General features: G+C 41.5%; 1 protein-coding gene across 1 annotated transcript in view; it reads left to right on the plus strand.

The window, feature by feature from the left end:
- ALCAM (activated leukocyte cell adhesion molecule) overlaps nt 1-12298 on the plus strand; it is a 120079-nt gene that overhangs the window by 73467 nt on the left and 34314 nt on the right. The window contains exon 2 of the mRNA XM_075514646.1: nt 9807-9907. Within this exon, the coding sequence (XP_075370761.1) occupies nt 9807-9907 (101 nt within the window). The remainder of the gene's footprint in view (nt 1-9806; nt 9908-12298) is intronic.

Consider the following 12298-nt stretch of genomic DNA (forward strand, 5'->3'; position numbering starts at 1 on the left):
TCCCTGGCAGATGTGCCGGACCGTTTGTAAAAAATCACACCATATGTTGGTAACTATTTTAATAAATTATTTTCAATTTTCCAGTATGTTTAAAAAAAAATAATCATAGTTCCTTTAGTCATGGCTACATCTTGAACAGAAGTATTTATAAGAAGATATGTTGGCCATCTTATCTCTTCCTCTGAATTATGAGAACTATCCTAAGCAATGTTTTGTAAAAACTTGCTTCAAAGTAAATCATTAACAGTGGCCTTTCAGCTGCAGCATCAACTGTGGGAAAGATAGTTTTTTTCCAATGTATGGTGCTCATAAAAAAACACAGCTGGGTTTTCTGATGCCGACCACAACTTGCCAAGGTTGGACGTGTCTTTTGACGTGGTTCCGCCCAGATCTTCTGGAAACGTTGACTCTGCTAGCCTTATACTAATTCAAGCATTTTAAAGTAGGTAGATGTTTTTCCCGAAGTCCTATTTGTAAATATTTGCTTGGAATTACACTACATTTTTCCTACTTACAGCAACACCACTATATATGTAACTTTTTAAAACCGGTAAGATTTACTCAAAGGACTTGAAAATTTAAACCCGCAAATCAGCCCACAAAACAAATCTGACTGGTTTTGGATTAGCACCGAATCCAGAAATAGAGTTATGTAATTCTGAGCCAAAAGCTAGGGTTTCCGTAAAATAGTGCGATTAGAAGGCCATTGAAATCACAGGTGATGTTTTGGAGTGGTGGTTTGTGGAAAGAAGCTTGGGACTCTCCCTTTGAAAGGAAAATTTTGCTGTAACAAAGCCCATGTGGTACAAAGGCACTGGTGTGGCGTTCACGGGTTTTCCTTCCAGTTCTTTAGTAGATTTTGGAGCCTTCCTGATTTAAAAGGGACCAGATTAAAAAGCAGAGATGCGCTTACTGCTGCCAAGCAAACCAGAGCTTTGCTGATCCCATTTCATCGCTATTGGTCTTAGCAGTTTCCTTTGTCTTCTTGGAGCTGGGCATGGAAGAGAGGCTGAGCTGGGAAGGTAGGAAGGTTGATGTGCTGACACAAGTAATTCATGTTGCGGTAGCATTTTGCATCAGTTACTGACCTTTGAACTGCTCATTTGGTCTCTCCAGCTTTGCAGAAGTTAATGCTAGGAACAGCTTTTTTATGTAGTTTGAAAGCTTTGCTGACTTGGAAAGCAGTATGTTTTACTTTGTGACAATGATAATGCATTTAATGATGGAGATTCGAATTTTAAAGGAGTATGACTATGTACAAATTTCTTTTGCATACCTATCAGAAACTCTAGAAAATTTTGATTATTATGATTACTGTCATGATTATTGCTTTATATATAACATTTGAAGTTCTTAAGCTGACAAAAGGTTATTAGCCATTGTTGTTTAGATGCAATCTAGGTGTTTTAGTACATACAGACTGAAGAAGCTTTTCTTCTGTATGTTCTCCAGTGTACTCCTTTAGCAGCGATGACAGTAGAAAAAGTTCAGAGAAATGCTCAGTGTGAACCTCCCTAGGGTAAAGCTTACAGTAATGATAACCCCTGTAAACTACACACTGTAGCACCTACTACAAAACCATCTGCTCTTGGAGCGACGTAACTTTCCAAGACCTCTGCCTTGCAGGTTGAAATTTTCCTCAATCTTTTCAAAAGCTTGTGCTAAAATCGTTCCAAATCAAGCTACAAGCAAAGCTTACGGGAAGGGAGTGTACAGATGCAAAAGCTGTGTTGTGCTGTGGGAAGCAGGGAAAATAGCCACTGAAATACTGAAACAGCTGGATGTTTTGAAATCTTAGGGCAGAAATAGCCCTCAGTGAAATAAACAGCGTTGAGTAGTCTGGTTTGTGAACAGGCACACAGCACTCGTAGTTTTCTTTGGTCATGTTGGAGGACTTTTGAAAACTTTGGTTAAAGTGCTCCGTGGGATTTTGGACCTAAATTCATGGAGGTCCCAGCCTTGAGCTCACACTTAGGGTTACGCAGAAAGCCAAGCTATATGCATGTGTAGGAAAACTGTGCTTTCCATGCATTGCACAATTGGCTGAACTAGAGAAAGAAACATCAGTGAGAAGCATGCATTGACCTCCGTCCTTTAGACCAGAGATGGGGGAGGGGGCTGAGGATTTCTTTATTGATAAGGTGATGGAGCCTGTGCAGCCTTGGTCAGATGGGACAGGTTATCTCAGCTAGTTTCTAATTATAGCTCATTTCTTTGTACTGATAAGGAAAACATTTGATTTATATGGAACTAGAAAGGAGTAGGAGCACATTAGTTTTTAGTGTTCACAGGAGGGAGGATTTCTGAAGTGCTGACCTGTTTCCTTCAGGATTTTTCCCTCCTTCATAAGGAAAAACTCTGTGTGTTTTAAACAAGCATAATGCTTCTTGTAGGGTAATGATAGCTGAATTCTGCTGGCATTTAATGCCTGCTCTCTGGTGTTTTCAGTATCTCTTTAGCTTTAAACACCCTGCCTGTTTCCTGATGTGTACTGCCTGATGCCTTGATCTTGCTGGGTTCCAAGTCCCATCTCCCTAATCTGCCTGAGTACTTGCCAAAATCAGTGTTAAGCACATAAGTGGTCCTGTTTGTCTGGGTTTGGCTACTTCTGTCTTTGGAGTTAAGTAGGTGTTTCTTTGACCAGCTTGTCAAAAGGAGCTCAACATCTTCCAGAGTCACAACCATGTTTTGAGTTGGGTCTTACCAAAAAAAACCCAAAACCAACCACGAATGTGCATTTCCATTCAGTTACTTCTCAGCTTCAAAGAGCTCAAGTTAGCAGTGATGATTTCAAAGGGTAATTGCTGTCTGTTGCATCAGTGCTTATAAAATGATAAAGAATTTTTTTTTTCCTTTGGTGTTAAAATTGCCTGCACTCTAATATTATTCAGGGTTTAAAACACATTGAAGGAATACTGTGATAAAGTATAAGAAACCCTTCAGCAAGTTCTGTTATGTTGTTTTACAAGTGTATGTTACATTAAATACTGTCAGATATGATTATCAGCAGTTAGTTTCCCTCTTGGATAATATTGATGATTCTCTTGTAACTAATAGTCCTTTTGAAGTCCTAGTCACCCACGTGTGGATTTGTTTCACTATTTAAGCAGGTAGAGATAAGAAACAATAATCTGTTTATATAACCTATATCAGATAACATATCTGCAAACGCACTCTTTTGGTTTAAATCATATTTGTACGAGGAAGGTAATCAATGTTTGAATTTTCTTGGAAGTGTTTGCCCAGTTTCCCTATTTTGTTGCCCAGCATATGGAACAAGGAATGATTGTAGCCACCAAACTGAAATGGGGGCTGTCACATGCATGAATTTTGATAACACAAGCCTCTTTTTTTCTTTTTTTTTTTTTGCTTGCTTGCTTTAACCAGTCTTGACATCCTGAAGTGTATCTTGTGTTTTCTGCACTATGTCAGAAGATTAATGACGAAGGGCATGCCTGTGTGAGCTGTGCGTAAGAGCGCCTGTTGTAGCTCTTGTGAAGAGGCTTGTTTTCAGTAGAGCGAGCTGGATCACAAGGACAAGCTTGTTGAAAAAATGGCACCTGGGCCTCTGTTGCAGAGGTCTGCAGGCTCAAGGCTGAGTGGTGTTTGGCTCCCAGGCTGTTGTGGCTCAGCAAAAAGCATGATTAAAGTCCCATTATATCCATAGAGGACTTACCCTTTTTTCAGCTGACTTTGTCAGGCCCAGGTAAGGCAACATGAGGTCCATGACATGTTTGCTGTATTTTCTCTTCTCTGCTCCCATGATCAGTGTTGTGAATGTCTTGAAAGTTTGCTAAATGTCTTACTGGAAAAGTTACTTTTTGCCAGGCAAGGAAAAGAGAAGGAGAAAGAGTAGTTAAAAGTTGAGTTCTGTCTGAAAAGTCCAACTTCCATGCAGCATGGAAGGTGGCTGAACCGCTGGAAAGCAGCTTTGCAGAAAAGGTCCAGGGGCTCCTGGTGGACACTAAGTCAACCATGAGCCAGTGATGTGCCCTTGCAGCAAAGAAGGCTAATGGTATCCTGGGCTACATTAGGAAAAGTATTGCCATCAGGTCGAGGGAGATGATTCTTCCCCTCTACTCGGCGCTGGTGAGGACACATCTGGAGCAGTGTGTTCATTTCTGGGCTCCTCAGTACAAGAGAGATGTGGACATACTAGAGAAAGTCCAATGAAGGACCATGAAGATGTTGAAGGGGCTGGAGGATCTCTCACATAAGGAAAGGCTGAGAGAGCTGGGACTGTTCAGCCTGGAGAACAGAAGGCTCAGGGGGGATCTCACCTATGTGCAAAAATACCTGAAGGGAGGGTGCAAAGAGGACAGAGCCAGGCTCATTTCAGTGGTGTCCAGTGACAGGACCAGAGGTGACGGGCACAATCTGAAACACAGGACATGACTCTGAACATCAGGAAACACTTTTTTCCTGTGAGGGTGACCGAGCACTGCCACAGATTGCCCAAAGAGGTTGTGGAGTCCCCTCCTTGGAGATACTCAAAAGCTGTCTGGACATGGACCTCGGCAACTGACTCTAGGTGGCCCTGCTTGAGCAGGGGAGTTGGACCAGATGACCTCCAGAGGTCTCTTCCAACCTCAAACAATCTGTGCTTCTTTGAACTCTCTTAATTTTTTTCTCTAAATAGTGCTTTTAATTAAATGGAAAATACTTTTTAGTGTTAAAATCCACCTTAAGGCATTATCAGTATCAACAGTTGGGACAGTAAGTACCTGCTGTCAAGTCTAGTCTCATTCATTCAAAGCTGGACACTTTTTTCCCTAATATGTTTTGCATTGGACCAACACCCAGCTGTCATTCATATACTGCTTTGTCCTTTAAAATAAAAAACAAAAAAACCTAAACAAACAAAAAAAACAAGTACTGTTAGTAAAAGGTGACTTCTTGATCTTAAGAACACATGGTTATTGTTTTTGTGAAATGCTGGCGTTTCCTGGCTGGTACCTAAATGGATGCCCAAGAGGACCTGTGTGTATCCCTATATAGCTGAAATCCCTTTAGAAAGTGGTGGGGAGGGCAGAAAGAAAAATCTGCCTGTTGCTACTTCAGAGCTGATAAAATGACCAACTTAATAAAATATTTATGTCACTAGGCTGAGCTTTTTAGCCTCCCACAACGTATTACGTACAAGCTAATCTGGGCGACGTGAAGATAAGATGGGAGGGCCAAAACCTCAAGTAAAGATTTGGAGTGCCAAACCTAACTTACAGTTTCGGAAGTAGTTAACTGCATTTTCTGAAGTAGGCGCTAAATAGGTGTAGTAGCTCATGGGTTTGGACACCTCCATTCCAGAAGCTGCTAATTGGCCTCCTCTGCCTGCTGCTGATGATTGCTACAAAGAACCATATTGGCCAACATGTCCTGCTGTTCTCTGGTAATGAGACCTTGCTCCTTGGGTCCAGAAAATGTAATAGAAAGCATCATTGTGGAACCTGCCAGGCAGAAGAATCAGCAGTAAAAAGTAAGGTGCAGAAGGAAAATACAGGAGATCTTTGTAGATGTGAAACATCATTTATTTGGCAGACTCCAGGGTATTGAGGGAGGCTTAGCTGCCCAGTTTTCCATTGCTTTAGTAACTGGAAGTAAGCTGTGGTGTGAGGCAGCCGAGCAGGCCGGTGAAGATGCGTTTTGGGCAGTACCTCTGCTAGTCATAGTTTTCAGATACAGGTTCATAGGTCTCCCGTGGATCTTGCATCTGAAGGGTATTTGAACAGCCCTTGCTCTGTTTTACATTTGTTACAAAAATGTTACTCTTAAGCATGTAAAAAAGGTGTTTGTGGCAAGAAAAATATTCAGTATTTCAAATGGGAGGTAGAGGTGGAAAACATGGCTATTTTCCACACGCTTCCTACAGCTTTTGTTGTTTCCTTGTATAAACATCAGTACCCTGATTTTTAGATATTCACCTTCTATCCATTCCTCTTATATGACCCTGTTGATTTAAAAATAATAATTAGTCTAAATTATGACCTGCATCATATATTCTTGCTGAGGATCTAAAATAAAAGCAGCACCTCCTCTGCCTTTAAGCCAAGTAGTCAGATTTTTTTGTTTTGTCACCCAAATATGTGGGTACTGTCTGATTCTTCCCCTGTGATACACAGGCAGAGAAGGGGACGAAGAAGGATGCCAGTTAGCACTGCCATGGGGATGTGGAAAGTACCGTAATTAACAGTATCAACAGCAAATGCCATCTCAATTTAGCAGTGTCCTGCTGCGATCTTTCTCTGAGTCATAATACTTCCTGATGATGCTGCTTTCTTCCCATGTCCAAACCTACGTGGAAAGGTTTAATCTGGCTCAAAGCAGAGTTTCTTCAGCACTGGATCAAAGAGGGGGAAACAAGTTAAACCTCAGCCTACTCAAACCTGTATGTAAAGACACGGAAGGAAAGTGAGCTGAATTAACCTGGTATATAGGTGCAATTCATAGCTAGTTCAATTGGAGCTTCTCCTGGCATGCATGGGATGAGATCCTGCCTCTGAATTAGTGTTGTTATTAACAGCACTGGCTCAGTTTTAGAAGGTAACATCTGAAAATCGTGCAAGGGGAGCTGGCTGGGCTCTTAATTAGCTACAGAAAGGTGCATCAGAAATACAGCAAGGCAGGGCGTGATGTCTGGTGACTTCTTGCAGTGTTATTCCCTACAGTTGCTTTTGTGCCCTCCTGCAGTTAATGAGATACGAGGGCCTTGACATTGACTCTGCTTCGTGTTAGGGCATGGAGCAATTTGTTATGTATTTGTGGATCCTGCTTTCCTTTTCTTTTTCTTAGAATGAGCTGGAAACTATGTAAAGGGCTCTCAGAAAATGATGGTTGATGGTAAGCACTGTCATACAGTTAAGCAATCATTTTCTTCTATTTTCTTCTTCATCCCACCATTTTACAAATACGTCTGATAGAAGCAGAGAGAGGAATTTCCAAATTTGTTGAGGTGGGTTTTTTTGTTTGTTTATTTCTTAAACGTATAGGTTTGCAAAGTTGTTTTGCGGAGATTATTGCAGTTCCTGCAGTGAAAGTTTGCAGTTACTCAACTAGTTTGCACTCCTTAAATGTCCTAGATTTGTTGCTACAGAAGTGGGAGGAGAAAATTTTACAGCAGGACCTCCTGTATTCTTGTAAGGACCATTTCTCAGTATTTAAAGTTAAACCTATGTCTTTCTGGTTCTGTGTTAACGAATTCCTAGAAAACTGTATGATTTTAGTTTAGGCAGAATTTATGGCAAGACATGATTGGGGGGGGGGGTGTCCATCTTGAGGAATGCCTTTCAGATGAAACAGTTCCTCTAAAATCAGAGGCCAGTCTATCGGGCTATTCATTAATTAACTGCTCCGAATGCTATAAATGTAAATCCTTTCCAGAAACAGTTTCATTTACACTAGTGAGGCTGTTTGTCAAGTCTTTGGTAGCCTATATACTTGTTACATTAGCAACTTGCAGGGGTGAAATGGGTGTCTAGGAGAGAACAACATTACAGATCCCACAGGGTCATTTTGTTTTGCCCTAATGACAGGGAATGTCTCCTAGTGGGAGGAGCAGTTTCTGTTTCTCCATGTGATGCAAAATACCATTACAGAATTTCAAATTACTAAATGACACTTGACTGGAATTTGAACGGGCACTAACCAGCTTACTAATTTAATGTATATTTGCAAGTCTCTTGTAATTTTGTACCCATGGGAGAGAGGAACCAAAAAGATCTGTGTTTTCTAGCTCTAGCAGAAATGAAAATTGGGATTCAACTTGCAGAGCTGAAGTTGTGTTGCCCCCTCCTGGAGATCAGAATGCAGCTGAGTGCAAGAGAGAGCCAAGGGAAAAATTTGTTCCAGCTTTGAATCTTACTTCCATTTATAGTTTGATTTCATAAAACATCGGTCCTATTTCCATAAAATTGAAGTTAGCCGATTTCTTCAAAAAACTTTTTGCTTCATTTTTAGAGATTGCACTTACTCAGCACCATCTAGTGGACTGACTGCTCTTGTCATTTAGAAAACAGCTGGTCTTCATAAACCATAAGCAAATTAGAGCATGCAGTCCTTATAGCGTGAATGATGTACCTAAAGTATGTTTGTAACTAATTATATAACAGAATCAGAAGAAGATGAGCAGTTGTGCAATTGAAAAGGAGCAGTGTGAAGGAAAGAAAGTTTAGGATATGTGCGGGTAGTGGTGCCTGGTATCTCCTGCGTTCCTTTAGTCCATTGACCTCCAGCCTGCTTGGTTGCTTCTCTACCTTACCATGCAATGCCATCTAGGTTATAAGCTTCTCTAAGGCAGGATTTTGGAATACTGTTTCTTTGTGCAGTACCACACAGCACAAATCACAGCCTGATTGTCACTGTGATACAAATGATAAATACGAGCTGGTGCTAACAGTGAGCTCTGAAGTCCTCACCTGAGGAAAATGCTCTGGAGTCTTTCTAATTTGAATTGTAGGCAAGGAATTCAGTGTTTGGCTCTTTGAAAATACATGATTTTCTTTAAAGCCAAAAACAATCCCTTGGGAAAACCTCCCTATAGAGTGCACATGTGCAGAAAGCAAGAGAATTGTCAGGTCATCCCTGTGGCTGCCTTGGGAAGAGATAAAGGGGTCTGCAGCTCCAGTCTTTTTGGGGTTCACGGGAACAGGTTTGCTTTTTCCAGCTCTAGCAAGAAGGGCTGAATCTCTGGAAAAATGAATGTCTCTAGAAGCCTGGGTGTTTCTGCGGCCCTGGCTACATCACCAGCATCCTACTGCTCTCTCTTAAATAAGGTTTCTTTAGCAGCAAGCCTTTGATTTTGTAGCTCCAGTTGCAAATGAAGGGAGAGCAAAGGGGAAGATCCTAAGTCTCTGGGCAGAAGACCCTGAGAAAAGCAGCAGATGTGTGGGTGAGAGCAGGCAGCCAGTGCACTTGCTCAGTGACACTGGGCAAGCACCAGAGGCAAAACCTCCCTCCAGTGTAAGGAGCAGCGAGCATCACCGACAGCAGGGGGAACTACAGAAAATAGCAGCAAAGCAAAATTGCATTATAGCAAATGCACCAAGTTGTAACATCTGCCCCTTTAAACTTCCTTGCGTTTTAACATTTCATCACTTTAGGGTCTGTTGGTTTTGTTCAATTCACATGTTTTGGACAATGAAAATAAGTGGGTCAGTTTTATTCTGTAAATTCGTATGCATTAGCACAATAACATTGTGCTGAGGTTTCCAAAAAACTATTCCTAAATAATTCATAGAAGCATTTCATTTCATTTTTCCAAAATCTAAATGTGCAGACTAGTTTGTTTCCCAGGTTTAAGGGAACCCAGCACTTAAATAACACTGACTGTCTTTTTTTCTAAGTTTTTATGTAGTGCAGCAGTCAGAATATCGCTTGTCTGCTGGCTTCCTCACAATTCTGAGTTGCAACGTAACTTCTCCAGGCAGAAGTGACTTTTTTCAGATGAAGAAAATAATGGTTTAAGGATTTTCCTTTTCAAGTTTTAAATTTGGGACAATAGCTGTGGATACTGATTGTAGTGTACGTGTTCATCCAGTTGAGCAGGTGCAATCCCATTTGAAAATCCACTTGGCTCCCACTGACTGCAGCAGAAAACATGGGTCTGGAAAGGTCATAATGTTTAAGTAAACGAATTTAGTGACAGGAATCCTGTTTTGTCAGAGGTTTGGGGATAAATCCTACATGCTGGAAAATACCCATTTACAAAGAACGTGGCTCTGCTTTTGTAATAGCTGTGAACCAAACTTTAGCTAGTGTATGGGAATTCAATAAAATGCTTAAAATTGTTTCCTCTCTTTCTGTTTCTCCTCTAGCTCTGGGATTGTACACAGTAAATGCAGTATATGGAGATACTATTACTATGCCTTGTCGTCTAGAAGTACCAGATGGTCTTATGTTTGGAAAATGGAAATATGTAAGTATAGCTTACCTTTACATTCATTAGAGCTGGTATAAGAAGAGGTATATTTTTTGTGTGTGAGATTACAAGACTCCAGTTGACAGGATTTCTGCCTCAGATTCATTCCTGTGTTTTTAAGACTGCAAGATTGCAATCTGCATAATTTCTGCCAAGCATAGATTAGAGGTTTGAGGAATTAATCTCATTGTTCAAGAGAAATAATTATTCGGGAGTTTTCTGCCAACCTGTGTTAGAGATCTGGCATGTTACCCAGTGGTGTCTCACTCGCTTGACAGAGCCATCGTTGCACATTTGAATACTTTTGAAGCAGGCTGCATAAAGCAGGGCGTGCTTCATCCCTGGGAAAGCACTGTCCCCAGGTCTGGTTGATCTGACAGTCACTCAATACTTTTTCATGCTTCAGTGTGTTTAATGCACAGCAAAGAAGAGGGAAGAGCTGACGTTAGTAGAGTTGCTGGTGGTTTCACTCTGCCATTTCTGGCACGTGGAGAAGAGAGGCAAAAATGCCAACGCTCTCCCGGTTGTCTCGGTCAGCCTGCAGTAGGACCACAGCATGCACTTCTCTTTATATGCGACAGGTATCCATGGCCAAAAGGAGAATAAGTGTATTGAAGTCAAATGAAAGCCAGGATACCAAAACCCTTTGGCTTCTCAGACTGATATCAGGACAACTGGTTTTCCTGCTACTGTAAAGTTCATCTAAATCTGTCGTGCTCAAACCAAAATGTTACCAATAATAACAGGTGATGATTACTCTGACAGTGGATTTAAAATTACATAGTTTTCTTTTTAAATGGCATCCACCTGCCTATTTTACAGCAGACTGGTCTGCCACTGGGGGTGTTTCATAATCCCCCCTGGCTCCTTCCCTTGGACCTGGAAGTTTGCAGCTTTTGCATCCCTCATCCACTCAAGAGTTCCTGCTCCACAAACGTGTTTTGGGAAATGAAGTCAGAAGTCTGTGGAGGACGTTTCCCCAAAAGGGACAGTGAAACTGTTTTATATAAGCGTTCAGAAGATACAGGGCCTACATTTTTCAATGTACTTTTTAGTCTGCTGACTTTTCTTGGGAAGAAGTCCATCTGTATGAAGATGCAAGGCTATTTTGAGGAAAAGAAGTGCATTATCTCTTTCAGATGCATTTGGATTGCTCACCTTAGACAAGTACCCAGAAGCAAATGGAGACGTTATAGCTTCTCCTAAATGGAAAGGGACACGAAACCTAATGTGCAGAAAAGCCCATCCAATGGCTATTGCATGAAATTGTTGACACAGCCCACACAACCAAGTGAAGTGATACCCGTTCTCCCAGGGCAGCTCCCAGCATGGCAACACTTGTTTTTAGCAGGGGGAGGGTTTGGTTTAGTTTTTTTGGTCGGGTGATTATTTCATTGGAAGAAGGAGGAACTCCATTTTCTGCTCTGCTGCCTTGGGAGTAGCAATTCGGGTTGCTGGTGGGAGCCTGGGGATGCTGAGAGACTTGCACCATGGCAGGAGCAGGTGTTGCTCCCTTCAGCATCTACCTGCACATGCTTGCATACTGGGTAGGCTTACGGAGTTAAGAGCTCATTTGCACTTGACAGCCAACTTTGCGTGTATCGAGTCAAGGCAAAGCTTTCTTTCCTGTGTGACAGACATCTAGAGTAATCCGAGAGTTAGAAGTAGGAGAGGGAGAAAGACTATAAGGGAATTTGAACTTCACATTAGCTGTTGCCTCCTGCTCCCTGCCCAGCTCTGACACCACTCATCTCTTGTCACAGCATTGTCATGCTTTTGTGGGCTCTGCAGTCAAGCTGAGGTATTGTGCTGGGAACACTATTTGCATCAGTGCCACAAGGTGCACGGGATAAAAGGGAATGAAAACCACTTCCAGCCCCCAGCACAATACTGAACATAAAGATGGAATCAACCTTTCACCTCACTTTATTTAAAGGCAGACAGTATCTGTCCCTGCTCGGGGGGGGGGGGGGGGGGGGGCGGGGCAAGGCAAGGGAATGAAATCCTGCAGAACTCAGCCTGTAACTTTGTCTCTCATAAAAATAAATTTTTGATATTGTAGGTTTGTGCAAGGCTGTCAACTTTGTATTCCTTCTTCGGATGGCAACTGCATACTTATTAACATAAGGAGGATGTCTAGAAAATGCTATTTTGCAGATTATCTTGAGATGCATAAATAGCAATACTTGATTGTATGTATATTCCCATGCCACGAGCTCTTGGGCCCTTTAAAAACAAAGAAAAAAAAAAGCTAAAAACTAATTTAGAATAAAATAGGCAGTTATGCCTGATTAAATCCTGCATTTGGAATGAAGTCTGAATATCCCAGACAAACAATATGAATACGTAAAACAAGCATGGGAAAAAAAGGAAACAGAAGCTTTTGAG

Source organism: Mycteria americana, chromosome 1 (assembly GCF_035582795.1).
Source record: "Mycteria americana isolate JAX WOST 10 ecotype Jacksonville Zoo and Gardens chromosome 1, USCA_MyAme_1.0, whole genome shotgun sequence".
Taxonomy (NCBI): Eukaryota; Metazoa; Chordata; class Aves; order Ciconiiformes; family Ciconiidae; genus Mycteria; species Mycteria americana.